We start from the raw sequence: 18,218 nt of genomic DNA on the forward strand, positions 1-18,218 counted from the left end.
GGTATTTCAATGATGCATGCGTCCTAAGAGTCCAAAAGCCGCACCAAAGCCACGCTCCAGCCCTAAGGACTGAAGTGCAGCTTTGGTGTAGCTTCCAGACTCTTAGGACTCATGTATCATTGAAATACCATATCTCCAAAGTGACTCGAAGCAGCTTTATTTTGGCCTGTCTGTAACAGGCCTCTGTTTCCTAATTTGGGTGGGTTCTAGTTAGAATAGCAGGGACATCGTTGATATATGATGAAGGGCTTCTAAGGGTTTATCTACTCCAGTGAAAAATGCTGCACTTACCCTAAAGCCAGTGCTGGCAGCCTTCACAAGCTACTGCTATTTCCAAAGAAGCATCCATGTTTTTCAGCCCTTAATTTTAAAGTAAGCAAAGTCAGTGAAAACACCAGGGTTTCCAGGACACCCTGGAGTAGGTTCTTTTGGTGATGCGGACAGCTAAATCAGCTCTGATACAACCAATCCAGTTGTCTACATGCAAGGAGCCTTGCCATCTCCCTTATCCTACACTGAGCAACACAGGGAAAGGAATATAGCCTCTTCAGAGCCACCACTACCACCTGCTCACCAGGAGCTCAATATAAAGCCTGCCATGCTGCCGCTTCTGCTGAGGTGGCCTGTACTGGTCCTGGATTAAACAACTAGTGTAGATGACCACTAAGTGTTACTTTTACATGTTAAAGTCAGAGCTTGGAATGTTGGTTTTCAAAAGTAACTTGGTATAGCTGTAAGATTACATTTTTTTAAAAGTAGATTTCTCAAAACCAACTAAAATGTTTGTTTAATTTTTTGTATATATTTTTGTGTTCAGATTGTTCTACCTCTTTGTTATAACATCACAATTACAACCTAGGGCCGGAAGAGATGGTCCTTTAAAGCCACCGGCCGGGCTACTGCATGTTACAGAGGTCTCAGTAAATATAAAGTAACTAAAGGTAACATATACTGCAAAAGGAGTGGTATTATCCCCCACTAAGGGCCAGAACAGCCACCCCTGCCAAAGATGGACTGGGGCTGCAGAGCCACTCTTTTTGGGGCCAGGAAAGGGTCCTACTGCAATGTGTTGAAGCCGCCCATGTGTGGGTGGCTGGCCAGCCAACTTCCGGGTGGATTCAAGGCGGCTTGGGAGCATGTGGCATATAAACGCCATGCTCTCAAGTTGCCCGGACAGTGGCTTTAAAGGAACATCTGTTCCGGCCCTAAGTTGTAATTGTGATGTAGTTTTAGCTTCACTATTGAGGAAAAAAACAAAATTATAAGTAACTCATAATTTGTAACACGGTACTTTCAAGTTCTTGTTATGCTTTTGGAATACTGCAGGAAGTTTTTCTTTATGTCATGCGATTATTCACCTAGTACAGCATTTCCTTTGCTATTTTAATGTAGCTGGTAGAAACATTCTCCTTCTTTCTTTTTATACTGAAATAAACAAACAACCAGGATCTTTCTGATCTTTTTATTTTTCTGTAGCATGGCAAAACAAAACAAAACAAAAATAATAATATAATAATATGTTTTATTTATAGACCGCTATTCCGCGATGATCATAGCGGTGTACAGTAAAATTGTTAATACAATAAAAATACAGTTAAAGGAGGGAGAAGTCTCATCCTTCAGGCAGTCCAAGATGTTGCTGGTCTGCCTGCTGGCTCCCTCTGAGGCCGAGATGACAGTTGAGGAGGGAGGGGCCTCTTCCTTCAGGCAGTCCCTGATGTTGCTGGGTCTGCCTGATGGCTCCCTCTGAGGCCGAGATGACAGTTGAGGAGGGAGGGGCCTCTTCCTTCAGGCAGTCCCTGATGTTGCTGGTCTGCCTGATCGCTCCCTCTGAGGCCGAGATGACAGTTGAGGAGGGAGGGGCCTCTTCCTTCAGGCAGTCCAAGATGTTGCTGGTCTGCCTGCTGGCTCCCTCTGAGGCCGAGATGACAGTTGAGGAGGGAGGGGCCTCTTCCTTCAGGCAGTCCAAGATGTTGCTGGTCTGCCTGATGGCTCCCTCTGAGGCCCACATTCAGTCTGTTTTGTTCAGCACTATCTACCCGTCAGTATCAACTGTTACAGGCTAGGCTTGTTCAAATGCCAATTTTGCAGCTTGGGAATAAACCTACAAAATACAGAGTGTAACCTGGTATAACCTATAGAAGATAGTGTATATGAAGTAAGATATAATGCAGGAAGCAAAATGTACCAGATAGTGTGTGTGTGTCATTAAGAAACTGACAACAGCCTAAGTCTAAGAAAAAAATATCTACTAGAATATAAATAAGATGAGAGGTGTGACCTATAATAACCTCCTAGCAGGTGTAATGGCTAATGGCAGGCAGCCAAAAGACTTCTATTACAGTCAACCCTCCATATGCCCAGATTTTTTTATCCACAGATTCGAGCACCGATAGCTAGAAAATATTTAAATATATATAAAAATTCCAATTTGCAGACCTTGATTTTGCCATTTTATGTAGGAGACAGAATTTTACTATGCTATTGTATTTAATGGGACTTGAGCAACACAGATTTTGGTATCCATGGGGAAGGAGTGGTCCTGGAACCAAACCCCAGAGGATAGCAAGAGCCCATTGCCTACTCTGTGTTTCATGATTGCCACAGAGATAAAAAAAAATGTCTGAAGATGCCAACCACAGATGCTGGTGAAATGTCAGGAATAAACTCTTCTAGAACATGGCCACATTGCCTGAAAAACCCACACAAAACTATAAAAGATCTTTGTTTGGATTCAATAAACATAAGCAAGGTACATCGAGCATCATTGTTTTGATTTGTTTTGATTGGACAACTGATAGCTTGGGCCCAGCCAGGGGGGAAATAAATGGAGCCTGCTAGAGCCCACAGATGAGACTGGGTTTTTTTGACAGACTTCACTACATGAAGAGAAGGCAACTCTGTCACTTTCAAGCCAGAGTGATAAACTGCTCAGACATGCTGAAAGATAAGTTAAATGATAGACTGTGCCAGTAAAAAGAGAGAGGAATTCTTTACCATCATCTAACTATGCTGAAATAGATATATGTCCCATTATGAGTGTAATGGGTGCTTGTTAAGATGTTTATGGCTATAATGGAGGTTGTTAAAATTTAACAATTCTCAAAAATTAATTAATCCTTGAATGTCTTAGTTTTCACCGATGTCTGTTAGAGATGTGAAGTTCCTCAACAGCTGAAAATGTACACCCAAATGAATAGATAGATAAGTTACATTGTTAAGAGGTAACATTACTCTGTGTGATGACTGTTAAAGTCTGTTAAATAACAGAGAATGTAAAAACTTACTTGCCCTATACTGAGATGTAATGGAATATATGATGCCTTACACGCAGTGTAATGTAATGGAAGAAAAGCATGTGCCCAGACATTGGCATGTCTGTGTTTCTCCCTCAAGGGAAAGCATATAATAAATACTACCCAAGAGCCTGCTCATGTCACGTACAAAGATCATGAGATTCCAATATATACAAAGGCTTAAGTGGATTGTTGATTTTAACTCTTCCTGTCTGGTATAACAGCCATTATGAATTGGGAACTCAGGTAGCAGAAGGTGACAGTGGAACCATAGACAGAATCCCAATTAGCTGACAAATGGTGAGGACCGTCAATCTCTCAGTCTAAAAAGACAGATGTGGGTAAACATGCCTGTTTCAAAGCTGCTTATGAGAACTCCATAAGGACAGCTGTCCTCTTCATCTGTTGTTCCTCAGAAAGTGGTACTCAGTAACATAGTTCTGTCATGGTTAGTATCCCCAGACATATTTTAAGTGAATTTGCCTAATTCCCTTTTGAAGCGGCAAAAGATGGGTACACCATGACATCTTGTGGAAGCTAATTAAACAATTCAACTGTGCACTGTCTGTGCTGCCATCATCCAGCTTAATTGGATGAACCTGGGTCTTTTTAGTGTAAGAAAAGAAGAAAACATCTCTGTATTTGCTTTTTGCATACCAAATATAATTGTGTGTACCTCCGCATTCCCTTCTCACTTGCTTTTTCATAAATCCCATGGGGAGGGGGAATCCCAGAAAATGAATAAAATAAATAAATACTTTTGTCCTTTTTCTTCACTTATTTCCAGATTTGAGCTACTCTGTCCTAGGCTAATTCAACACAGTATTCCACATTTCCTTGCCCCATATATTTATGTGTGTCCATAATGGTATTTGTAGTTTTATTCCCTGTTTCTTTCTTTATCATCTCTACTATGGCATTTTTGCCTCAATGTTTTTTGCCATTTTTGCACTGACACATTGACTCATTTTTTTATTCCTCAGCTTTGGAAGAATTCCTTTGGGATACTTTACAGTCCTTGTGTGTGTGTTTCTGTTCTCCTAAATAATTTGTTATCATTTAGAAACTCAGTAGCCTTACTATATTTTTTCTTGTTAGGCATTGCCCAGAAGATGCAATGAAATACTAAATTAATATGTTGATGCCTCCAGGCAGTGTATTCACAGTCAAATTCTAAAGAGTGAAAATACACCCCTCCCCACAAAAATATATATCTCCATTACAGAAAAGGCAACAATATAATCTCTTACATAGACCCATAGACAGCAGGAAAGGAGGGTATTGTCAGGATAAGCACATTATCAGTAATCATATCTACTTTGCCTATCACCAACACTCACGGAGTGAGATATTATCTGTTTATCTGTATTTAATCTTCATTTATATCTAACACTTCTTTCTTGGTGCAAACATATGTATTGTAACCTCCACAATTCCAGAAGATTTCCAGAAAAAGACAAAAACTTTAGAGGAAAAAACAAACAACCCTCCCTCCCCAAAATATAGCTCAGTGTTGTGACCATAAAATCCTGAATTACTGTTTGGATAAGGGACAAAGGGACTAAGGAAAACTAAGTGGATGAAAAAATGGAATAAAGTATTGTGGAAAAGAGTATGGCTTGCTGGAGCACTGAATAGATGCATGCTAACAACCTGATATAATGCTTCTTTACATACCTTCCTTTAATTAAGATTGTCAAATGAGACCCTTATCTGAGTTCTGTCTGAAAGAGACGTACATTACACACCTGTAAAAGAAACAGATAACAAATGGCAGTGACACCATAATTTTGGAATATGCTCCTGAATCTGGTACAAACATTGTATTCCCATCAACACCAGGTCAATATGTACTACAGTACATTCAATGGGTGGCCAATTTTTATGTATTCTCAATAGTACATTGAGAATCTTAATCTTCTATGTTTGGAATTCTTGCATATATTATGTTAAGAACTATGTCTAGATGAAGATGGAATTTAAGAATGTTTAAAGCAAACAAGTAAACCAACAAGAGATATGTGGGGAAAATAAGTTTATAAATGTCTAGCTACCATAGTTCTTGATCTTGAAACTAGATTATACAGCAAATTATGGGATTAATACAATTTTTACTTGCTTCATATAGTTTTAGTAATAGATGTTACCACATAAATCTAGTCTCAGGCTACACTGTGTATACTTCCCAGAAAGGAAACTAACCTAGAACAAAAATAGATTGTTCTGTATCATTTCTGTATTATCAGGAACATATTAATTCCAGGAAAACAGGAAACAAAGAATGACATCCTTTATGTATGGTACCCAGTCAAATGCATTAAATGCCATATCTTCTAGGTCTGAGCTCTATCCCAAATGAAAGCTTGACTTAAGGAAATGCAGTATACCAGGGAAGCCATAAAGGTATTTTTTATCAAACACTAAATGAAGAATCCTATCTCATTACCATACCACTGATTACTGATGACACATTATTCTTCTTTCAGATAAACTTGCAAAGAAAGATGAGAATCACTGGAGTTATAACTCAAGGTGCCAAGAGAATTGGAAGCCCAGAATACATAAAATCATACAAAATTGCATATAGCAACGATGGGAAATTATGGGCAACATACAAAGTGAAGGGCACAGCTGAAGATATGGTAAGTCAGTGTCACCCATTTCAAAACATTTTTTGCCTTAACATGTATGGCATCTCAGTGAGGGAACATACAGAAAATATGCATTGATTAAGATTTTCTACATTATTATTTTCTGAGAAACTTTGGAATGAATTGACATTTTATGTGGACTAAGAGTTGCTTATATTCTAATTGACCATTTTAGAAATATATTTAAATGATTTTCATTTTAATTACTTTACCAGTAATTACTTCTGTGCTTAGAATTTAGTCTATTAGGTTGGTAAATTTTTAGCTTTTAATAAGATACATTCAACATTCAACATTCAAGTCCTAAATGGCTTGGGCCCAGGATACCTGAAGGACCGCCTCTCCCCATACATTCCGCCTCGCACCCTCAGAACATCTGGGCAGCAACTCCTTAGGGTTCCCGGGGCGAGGTTATCCTCCACTTCTAGGAGGTCTTTCTCCATCGCCGCCCCGGCCCTTTGGAACATGCTGCCCATAGAGCTCCGCTCAGTCACCTCCCTGGCCCGATTCAAAAGGGAGCTGAAGACTCACCTGTTTAAAATCGCATTCCCCGACTGAGTCCTCATAGGCCCCCCCGCCGTAAAGGCCGCACAGGCAATGGTTGGCTAACCTGGGGGCATTTGTTGTTGTTTTATTCTTGTATTGTTTTGTAATTTTAAAATTGTTTTATTGGAATTTTCTCATGTATTTTAATGCTGTGAACCGCCCTGATCCTACGGAAGGGCGGTATACAAATAAAACATTTATTATTTATTATTAACAGCAATATATGTTATATACTTTCTGTTTTCAAATATAATGTATTATTACAGGAAAGAAAGGGGCATAATGGCTATAGCATAAATATTGTGCTTTGAGATATTACAGCGTAGAAAAAATAAGGTGACTATAGCAGTAAGTTGTTCTCAGAGGGAGTTGCTTTGTAACTTTACATGGCAAGGCCAAACTTTATTGCTTCTGTCTTATTGTCTTTGTACCCACTCAGCTTACAACTTTTTGAAGGAAAAAAGGAGATCCCCTCTCATATTTCTCATGCTATATAGGCTAGTTTCTCTGCCAGATTCAGTGTCCTCTTTAATTTATCAAAATGTTTCCCTTTCAAAGACCAGCTAGTGTCCTTATTAGAATTGAACTACCTTTACCTTCACAAATCTATCACTGTCATCCCTTTCTTATTTCCTGCAGTTCCTTTACTTTCCAAGTACATGCAGACACATGACCATTTATTAAGTGCAACTTTGTGCAATATGCATCTTAATATGTAAGGAACTTCAGTTGGAATCCCACTTTGTAAGAGGATTTACATCTGCAGGAATTAGAACTGGACAGTTCCATAATGTCCATATCCAGTTAAAGGCTACTGTTACATTACTTCGTAGGGAGTCAGCAAAGTCATTAATATTGTGTATCAGGACCAACATGCTTCAGTTCTCTTGTGCATTAGTTCCATTCTACATCAGTCCCATTATGCATCAGGACACTGGCTAGGGAATGCCAGTGTGCATTGGTAGACCCTAATGGACACTACATCACTCCTGCCAGTGTCCTGTTGCACATCTTCACAATTCACTAATAGTGTTTCTTAGCCCCTCTGTTATGTACCTAAGTATACATACAGTTACATAGCATACACCAACATAAAGGATTCCAGTTTTCATCCATAATATTCTACCAAGTGAAGAAAAAACCTGTTACTATGACTTCAGAAATCCAATCAGAAATCTAGAAAAGGAGAATAGTAGTAAAAGAAATAATGCTCACCACTTTACAGGATGTTTCAGATGAATTATTATTCACATGACTATGTAAAGTTAACTTTTGATAATTGCTGTATTCTCATGACATTTCTATGTTGCCTTTATTGTTCAACAATGGGAGCTAAATAAATGATTTTCAAATGACAGTAACATTGAATTGAATTAGTCCATACTGCCCTTCAAATGCATTCTACGGTCTAATGAATTCTACAATGTATTTTATCATAGGTGTTCCGTGGAAATGTAGATAATAATACACCTTATGCAAATTCTTTCACCCCACCGATAAAAGCTCAGTACATACGGTTATATCCTCAAGTCTGCAGAAGGCATTGTACTTTGCGAATGGAACTCCTTGGCTGTGAATTATCTGGTAAATATTTTCTGGTAATATGTAAATTATAACAACGCTTAAAACATGTATACATTTATCTGTATGCATTTATAAAGTTTAGTGGGTGAATGTATTGCTATTATAATCTTTATTTTTATCCATCAGTGTCTGTTCCTTTTAAAGACAAATCACTCTAATTTTCTTTATTTCTACACATCTCTTACTGTATGATTAGATTTAAATATTTCTATTCCAACTCTCTGTCACTGACTCATAGGGGGCTTTTTTAAACAAACAAATGAGCTGGGGATGTTTAGCCTGGAGAAGAGATTCCACGTCAACATTAGGAGGAACTTCCTGACAGTAAGGGCTGTTTGACAGTGGAACAAACTCCCTCAGGCTGTAGTGGAATCTCCTTCCTTAGAAGTCTTTAAACAGAGGCTGGATGGCCATCTGTCAGGTATGCTTTGATTTAGATTTCCTGCATGGCAGGGGGTTGGACTGGATGTCCCTTGCGTTCTCTTCCAACTCTATGATTCTATGATTCTATCTGTATTTGTGTCACCACCATTTCATAATATGGGCTGTGAAAATCAAATTTGTGGACTGAAAGTTTGCAGATCCAAAGGGCCAACTGCATATACAAATATCCACACATCCCCTACCCTGCCCCAATCTGAAATCCCAAACAGTTCTGGTCCCAGGCATTTAAGATATTTAAAACAGTTATAAAATATAGATTAAACATATCAATAAATGAAATAACATCTTTCACTTGATTAAAAGTCCTTTCCACACAATCCAAATTTCCGAAGGCCTGCCTAAAAAGAATGTTCTTTGCTAGCCAAAGCCATATGTCACAGTGCCTCTCACTCCCACTCCAGCCAGATGATTTAGAAAGATCCCACCGTGAATAATATTGATTGACATTGAAAAGTATATGGGAAGATGGATACATACTGCCCATTTTTCATTTCATTTTATACACTATGGCATCCACTAGTTTCAGTTTCAAAATTAGGCCTGAGAGCAAACTGAAATGGATATATACTATTAGTTCCATCCAAAACTATCCAGAGGTGGGTTGCCATTACATGTTGAGATACTTTGTGTAGTAATGGTAGATTTGACACAGGGTGATAATTATTGTGATTTTAGTCTTTGAGAAGGATTCTCACCATTACTTCTTTACTTCTCTCTTTAACTCACTATTTTTCTGATTCTGTCATTTACTAATAACAAATGGCAGAGTTAAAAAAGAAAGAAAGAAGAAGAAGCATCTACTGGTGGGACCAAGAGCCAGCCTTTAGTTCCTAGAGGTTTACATGAAAACCTGCCTTGGTGTGTATTTATTACCTTTAGTGGGTGCAGAGGGACAGAGGTTCATCTAGTACACCTTCTAATATTATTACCGTACTTTGAAGATATCACCAGTTATGTTGTTGATTATAGCCCAGGATTCTCAGTTGAGTCAGCATGAAGTTCTTCAGGCTACCAGTTATGAGATTCTTGAAGCTTGCAAGTATTTCCTAACTGCATTTCCAGTACTTTTCAGGTGAAATTAAGCCCACTGCTGAGTCTGGTTACTTTTGATGAGATTTGATTTGATTTGTTTTGTTGCTTTCGTACAGAATCTTTCATTGTGCCTCGCAGCAGAAGTAAATGAGCTAGTGGAGCCAATATCAGTCTTTTTGAGGTTTTCTGTGAAGAAGGGTCATTGCACAAAAATGTAATGCCTGACCCGGAGCTTTTTTGCACAAAAGCTTCATTCCCTTGCAGATCCAAGGAAAACATATACACTTCTTCATCTTTGTCAAAGTACCAGCATTATTTTAGTATGGCAACTGTAAGGGTGAATTTGTTGTGAGATTATTTCTATATGACTGTACAAACAGTCAGCCATGGCACCGGCAATATATCAAACCATCTTGTTACATAATGTGTGCTCCTTGAGTGACAACAAAACCAGGCTACAAAATGAAAAGTTAATGCATTAATCTCACTGTGGCCCTCTTCCAATACAGATAGATTTGAAAGTAAATAGAAAATCATGTCCAAGTGCTTTGGAGTATTAGATTTTCTTCTTTTTGTGTCTCCCACTCATGGGAACACAATTTAGAATAAGTCTTTGCCAGAATGACTAGGAATTGTTTTGCTGAAAGAACTGTGAATGCTACTAAGTGAATGCATTTCAGGGTCTCATCTTGTCTGAAGGTCATTATACTTCTGAACTGTCATGGTGCTCAGACTCTAGAACAATTGCAGTTTCAGCTGAAACATACATACAATTATTCTAAAGGATAAATGAGTGTGTTTCAGCTCCTTGTAGTCTAACTTTATTTGAGGTGAAGGGAAAGAGCAAGTTACCATCCATAATAAGTCCCATTTATATACTAACTACATTTATATACTACCTTCTACCCAAATTGCTCAACACCGCTAATAAAATTGGGGAGAGAGTGAATGATTAAACCAATTTAAAACTTTCTGGTCCTGTTGCTTGTATTGGGACAAATGACTGTCCCATTGTGAGCATCTATGGCTTTCTATTGCTTCCAATCATATATATGCCCTTATTGTTTTATATTGATTTGGAAGTCCAATTGAACATATAGGCCTGGTACAGACTGCCATTTTGTGGCAGCCTGTGGCCGAAATCAGGGCTTGGGAGAGTGGAGGGTCCACACACTCCTCGCTCTCTTGATGCCATTTTGGGTGTGCTCACATTCAGATGTCGCGCATGCCAATGATGTGCCTTGTGCGCCGCATCCAAACAGCCTCATCTGTACAGCCCCATACTCTTTTATACCTGAAAGAAGAATATGTGAAACATTTTTAGGTGCTCTTGCCCTTGACTTTACTGAAATGTACTCTGTGTCAATGATGAAAAATTATTGGTTATTTATATTTAATGTACTTATTCATTAATACTTTAAGTGTATGAGCCTTTTTTTCTGCCACAATATCCTCAGGAAAGTTATAACTAAAAATACTAATGATATATCATAGGAAAATGACATGAAATTTTCTTGATACAATCCATTTGAAGAATATGCAGCAATTGAACAGCAATGTCATGTATGATGATGGGTGAGGACCAGCATAGTTTAGTGGTTTGATTGCTGGTCTATGACTCTCAAGACCAGGGCTTGAATCCCCATGGAAACCCACTGAGTTACATTGGGCGAGTCACACTTTCTCAACCTCCCAGAGGGAAGCAAAAGCAACGCCCTCTGAACAAATCTTGCCAAGAAAACCCTGTGATAAGTTAGCCTTAGGGTCACCATATGTCAGAAATCACTTGAAGGCACTCATAAACAAAAATATGCAATTGGGTCTGCAGGTCCACAGGGATGGAAACTGGGCAGGAGGAGGAGGGTAATTGGCAGTCACAGGCAGTGTGTTCATGTAATTGTGTCCATGCATAGTGAGGAAGCAAAAATAATAATAATAACCAAGTGGCATGGCTTTATGCCACATGGTGCAGATAACCCATGGCTGTTCAGCTTGCCTTCAGAGTTGTCCATGATCCCAAAGCCAAGTGTGGAATACTGCAGGTTGACAAGTTAGTGCAGCCCCACTTCTCTGCTACTCATGCAATGGGGGAAAACTACATAAAGAACATGGAATTTCCACCCACTCTCAAGCCTTTTTCTGGTTAAAAACTGATTAAATGCATTAGTGCAAACAAACAAACAAACAAACAAACAAACCAGAGCAGACAGCTACCAAGAAAGACCAAAATGCAATGACATTTAGATATTAAAATCAAGACACTATTTTCGCTATAGGGAACACTGTTGACTGATCAACCCTCTCATGGCAGAGAAAAGATAATGTATGTGTAGTCCAATAATATTAGGAGGGGCTTGAGCCAAAGTACCCTTTTTCACAGAACTCAACTTAATGAACTTAAATTTCATTGTGTGATCTTCCCTAGCAATGGCAACACAAACATCAAATGCAAATACATGTCATAAAATGCTCTCCAATTTGACAAGATATGGTGAAAAGTGATTCCAACGCTACAAGATATTTGTGCAGTACTGGGCAGATAAGGTCACACAGATCTGTTCCTACTTGGACACCATAGTTGATCCAGTCCCATACTATCTCTGTGCTTCATTATTCATATTTTCTCTGAAGAACTATCCAATCATTTTTGTATTTTTTTGCTCACCTCACTATTTCTAAGTCTGATAATAAATCCTCACATATTCTCCTATCTGTTCTTCTCCTTCTTCCTTTTAGATTCAATTTTAGCATGTTATGATCTGAAATAGTTCTGGGGGATATCTCCATATCGTCTAATTCATTCATTAATGTTTTACAAACCAGTATCATGTCTATTCTTAGCCATAGAATTATGTCTTCCAGATAGAAATGTATATTCCTTCTTTGTATTATATAATTGTCTCCATGTATCCAGTAAGTTTAGATTATTTGCCATCTCAGAAAAAGATTTTGGGAGTTTCCCTTATTTCTCTTTAATTTCTTTTTTTTTTCTTTTTTTCTTTTTCTTTTGCAACTGTGTCTAATTTAGGGTCCCATACCCCATTGAAATCACCCCTTAATATCATAATATCATATTAAAATTCTGCTATTTTAGCTTGGAGGTCTGAAAAGAATTTACTTTTATTTTTAAGGGGGCAATAAATTCCTACTACTAGAATTTCTCTTCCCTGATCCTTAATCTCTACTCCAATAAAATGGCCATTTCTGTCATTAAATTTTATCCGGACTGAGTTTTAGTTTGTTTTTCCTCATCCAGGCCATTACCACTTTAAGATATTCATTGAGAGGCAACAGAGAAATATATCTGGGTGTCATCAGAGTACTGATAACACCCAGCCCCATGCTGCCAAATGATGTCTCCCAACAGCTTCATATATATGTTGAATAGCATCGGGAACAGATTGGCAACTTGAGGAATGCTACAATTAAGCTCCTTTTTAAAGGAGCGACTGTCCCTGAGCATCACTCTCTGGATCTTCCAGAGAGGAAGGAACGGAACCATTGCAATGCAATGCCTCCAATTCCTAACCCTCTCAGGTGATCCAGAAGGATGTTGTGATCTACTGTATCGAAAATGCTGAGAGGTCTAATAGCACAAACAGGGTCACACTAACCCTGTTGATGCTTAGACGAAGGTCATCAGCCAAGGCAACCATGGCAGTCTAAATTAAATATCCTGTCCTAAAGCCAGTTTGAAATGGATCTAGATAATTGGTTTCATCCAAGACAACCAGGAGCTGAAGGGCAACGGCCCTCTCAGTCATTTTGCTCAGAAAGGGCAAATGTGATACTGGCCTATAGTTGTCCCTGTCCAGGGGTTCAATGTAAGTTTTTTTCAGGAGCGGCCTAATGTCTGCTTTCTTCAACAAGATGGAATTTGTCCTTCCCTAAGGGAAGCATTGATGATGTCTCTCAGAAATATCCTCAAGGCATCCCCCCCCCCCCCCGGACGGTCAGCCATGACAGGCAAAGATCAAGGGGGCATGTTGTCTCCTTCACGCTACCAAGAAGCTTGTCTATGTCATCGGTACTCAGAGACTCAAACCGATCCAGCAAAACCTCATTTACAGAGTTTCTGGACACTTCATTAGATGGTTCTGCTGTGATACAGCATCCAAGTTGGCTCTTATGAAGGGCTGACAGTGCTGCATTGTTTTAATTACAGTGATTATTGTTTTTAAAATCTTTTAGAGTATGGAGCTTATCGCTCCGACTTTTAACCCGACTACTCCCCCATGGAATATAGTCAGGTTGCAGGATGCAGTCAGGAATTATCACATGGAAAATGCCACTGATGTCACTGGGTGATTGCATCCCAGCTGAATCCTGGCTCCCAGCCATGCTCAGCCAGCCGGTTTGCAAATATGGAAAACTCCCATGTTTGCAAACTGGCCAGCTGAGGGCATCTGGAAGCTGGGATTCAGTCAAGATGCAGTCGCCCAGGGGCATAAACGACATTTTCCGTATGATGATTCCCAACTGTATCCCGTTGGGGAACAATTGGGTTAAAAGTCGCTGCAATAAGCTCATATATAATTTTAATATGGTTGTTAGTTTAATTCAGTTTTAATGTGGCTTTGTGTATGTTTTTAATGTGTAAGCTGCCTTGAGTTCCAGTCCTGGAGAAAAGGTAGGATATAAATAAAATAAACAGCAATAATAAATCCTTGAACAACTGTCTACCAGTTTCCATTTCAGAAACAAGATGATTAAATTCAAGGGGCTCCTTCCATTAAGAGCCGAATGTATGTTTTTAAATGTCAGCAACCTTTGTTTTTAAAAGTTACTTTATTTTTTCACAACTAATCTCTGAGGACTTTTGAGAGATCTATTTAAAGCTTAGGTAACTTGTGGGATGCGGACTGTTTACAAAGAATTAGTTTGCCTTAGGAAAGGAATGGTGGATTTTATACCATTCATACCTCATTTGAGGAGTATAGCTCCATGGGATTAGGAAAAATGAGGGCATTGCCACTCCAGATAGGAACTCCCTCCCCCCTATAAAATTTTGTTTGGGTCCCCAAATTTCTAGCACTGCAGACATTTATATTTGCTGATTTCTTATTCCCAAGGTGAAAAGTGAAAAAAAAAAAGCCTCATTTGTTTACTGTATATTTGGTTAAGGGTTTGGCTAGTTTCATGACACTGCAGCCCATGAGGACTCTGTGTGAAATTTGGCCCCATTCCTGCTCAAAGTTATCACAGAATTTCAGCTTCCTGGATTTAAGATTCATGCAAGTAGCTGTTATTTTATTTAGTCTCAGACTGTCTCAAATGCTTCATCTTAAAAAAAAAACATGAGAAAGAAATTGATAAATAAATGCAGCTGCCAAGTAGAAATGTTCCTGAAAATCAATAGTAGCCCTTAAACAACCCACAAATAACATTCTTCAGACATACAAAAAGATTTTATTCACCACTTGTATTCTACAGGGAAGGCACTGGGCACGAAACAGAGTAATACAATCAATGACTCAATTCCCAGCAATAGATGGAATCAGAGTGGAGAAGGAAATTGTTTTGACAAACCAAGGGTCACTGATAAGTTATCCTTTTTTCCTTACTAATGAACCAAAGATGATAGCAAAGTTGGATTGTTGTCATACCCAGCTTCTGTAAAGTCAATGGCAGTCTCTGGGCAGCAATAGCACACTTCAAGACTTCTTCCTTGAAAGCATCAGACTATGGTAGATGTGGCAAGCAGGCCCCACAAAATATCTCTCCCCAACAAAGGAGAGCATGTAGGGCTCCATAGCACCCATTGGCCTAAAGGTTATTGTTAGTCTTAACTAGGGTAGACCCATTAATTTACCTATATGTTGACTCAACACTCCACAGTTTATTCAACAAGTCTACTCTAGTTAGGGATTAATCAATCAGGATTATGATCCTTATCAGCCACTTGCCTCACTCTCCCTAATGGTACATCAGGCACTTCTCACAGCTGGTATCTAGGACTCCTCCACAGGAGGCTCTAGGAAAAACAGTCAGTGAAGACTAGACAGCCTGGTGCAGTGATCTGAGTGTTGAATTTGGGCTTCAGGAGACCAGACTTCAGATCTCTGCTTGGCCATGGAAAACCACTGGGTGACCTTGGGCAAATCACACTTTTCCAGCCTCAGAGAAAGGCAAGGGCAGCCCCCTCAGACCAATTCTGCCCAGAAACCCCCATGATACGTTGTCACGGTCCATCTTAGGGTTGTCATAAGTCAGACAGAATGTAAAAATGTACAACAACAGAGACCGGACCTTTTTCACTTTTTAGTTTGCATTTTTCCAAAAGTAGAAAATCTCATAACACATGATCAGGTATCCCAGTTCAGTTTTGAATCTACTCTTTTTTTAAAAAAAAGTTATGCTTGGCGTATACTTCAGTTCTCAAAGGCCTGATGTGTAACCAATGTCAGTGGTATTTCAAGTTCCTGGCTGAATGTGACCTTGTAGTTGGGATATTATATCCTAGCTTTCACATATTTTACTCACACAAAACACTTTGAAATGGGGAAATGAAGAAGAAGGGATAGAAGATGAACATTGAACAAATAAAAATTTGACTTCCATGTGACTATTTTCATAAAGGTATCAAAAAGCATAAGCTTTATGGTTATGATCACACTGTGCTATCATTTCACCAGAGGTCTTCATGCTGTGGAGGGTAAGGTTAGGTCAATGCATGGATGCAAAAACAGCCTTCAAAGAATCCTTGTTGGCAACTTGAAAAAGTGATAGTGAACCAACAAGACTGCTTTACCAGATGACCCCCCTGACCTTCTCCCTTTCAGCATAATAATTGTAATCCTGTCAATAGTGCTGAATAGTTCTGTTTCTAGCAAGATTCATGCTGCTGATGGTTTGAGGGGGGAAAGGACTTGGCGCTCTTGAAAGAGTGCAGAATAGTATGAGCAAATTAAGGGAAATTAACTTTTCCTTAATGGTGAAGTACAGTTAAAGAGTGACAAATTCATACTCAAATAAACTTGATGCAAAAGATAATTAAAATCTCTTTATTGTCCTGATTTTGGTATCATAATTAAGAGAGCTATAAATTAATTAAATGCTTCACTGAGAAGTAATAGTTCCTTTCATTGATTACTGAGTTAATGAATAAATAGTCCAGCTAACAACTGTGATTTATCTTGGCTAAGGTAAGTACAGCCAAGCTATTTGCTATTTATATAATCTGGAATTAATTCCTCTTATCTGTGGATATTATTTTATATTGTCAACAGCTCATGCCTAAAGCAGAAAGCTAAATATAGAAATCCATTATTGTTTTCTTAGGGTATTTAATATATATACATATCCAGCAATGGTTTTAAGGAGTATTTTGTCTTGCATTGTTAAACTGCAGTTTTAAATACTTGTTCAGAACTTCAAATGGCCTTAGGTACAGTATATGAATGATTATAATTAGTGAATCCAGAAGCCAACACTAATCTATCAATGATAGACTACAAGTTGCATGATACAGCATGACTTTGATCAAAGTACACATGCCAAAAAAAGGCCTGAAGTCTGCACAAATGGAACTGATGAAAAATTCCTGGAGATTTTTTCTTCTTCTCTTTTTTCTTTTTCTTTAATTTCTTCATTTATTCTCTCCTCCACCCTCCCCCATACCTTCATCTTTGATTGCATATTATTTTGACTGTAAAGTAGATTGTTTGTCTTAAAAATTAATAAAAAATCATTTTTAAAACATCGCTTGGAGCTTTTGCACAGCCCTACATGCATGCAGATTCATTTGCAAGGATGCAGCTAATCTCAAGGCTGCACTGTAAAGGGGAAGCAATGACTACTCATCAAAATGGCTGAGGTTCAGTTGAGCTGACACTAGGTCTACTGATGCTATATTGAATCCAAACTCATCTCAGCCAGAGATGCTAGGAAATAGAACTTTTCCTGTCTCTGAGGTAGCAGCATAGTGGCTGTCTCCACAAACTACATGAGCTTTGTATCCGGCATAACAAAGATTCTTTTTTTGTCCACCACCCTATCCCCATTCCTTCTTCGGCTTTTCTGCCAGCTGATTTCAGCCAGTAGAGCAGTTGTGGAGCCACATCAATTGACAGAAGGGGACTATGGCAGCTAAAGGGCAGTTCAAGTACCAGAAGGTTAAATCAGCCAACCCAAGAAGTTTCTGACCATTCCTAACCCCTTACAGCTGGTGACTCTTGGCTCTAATAATGTTGCTCAGTTTGTGTAAACCCATCAGGGTGATATTACAGTCTGCCCTTCCTTTACACGGAGGATCCGTTCCGGACCCCACCCCCCATAAAGGGAATTCCACCTATGTTCGAACCCCATTTAAATAAATGTGGCTTGTGCATGTGGCGATGCAGCAGCACACACACACTGCAGGTGCACATGCCATTACTCCTTATTCGGCGCACCACCCCTTTTCCCAGTGCGGCTTTTAGCATATGCTGAAAGCCGCGTAAGTGCGCCCACACGACTCAGGCGCACTGTACTGTGTCATTCGAGAAATTACAGAAACTCAAGGAGATTCATGGATGCATGGTGGCTGTATGATTGGTATATGTTTTAAGGCAACATATGAAACCTTTACAGATTTTAAATCCTCCTTTCTGCCAGCGTCTCTCCCCACAAAGACCTTGGTATCTACTGGGGTTTAGTTCCAGGACACTCCATGTATACCAAAACC

The 18,218-nt window shown here is 39.0% G+C and overlaps 1 protein-coding gene across 1 annotated transcript in view; it reads left to right on the top strand.

Annotated features, from left to right (window-relative positions):
- EDIL3 (EGF like and discoidin domains 3) overlaps positions 1–18,218 on the top strand; it is a 343,114-nt gene that overhangs the window by 265,433 nt on the left and 59,463 nt on the right. Inside the window, exons 7-8 of the mRNA XM_089493608.1 lie at positions 5,783–5,938; positions 7,933–8,077. Coding sequence (XP_089349734.1) covers positions 5,783–5,938; positions 7,933–8,077 — 301 coding nt within the window. The remainder of the gene's footprint in view (positions 1–5,782; positions 5,939–7,932; positions 8,078–18,218) is intronic.

The sequence above is a fragment of the Sceloporus occidentalis genome, unplaced genomic scaffold (genome assembly GCF_023333645.1).
Source record: "Sceloporus occidentalis isolate IW3139 unplaced genomic scaffold, rSceOcc1.0.p SCAF_1, whole genome shotgun sequence".
NCBI classification, from domain to species: domain Eukaryota; kingdom Metazoa; phylum Chordata; class Lepidosauria; order Squamata; family Phrynosomatidae; genus Sceloporus; species Sceloporus occidentalis.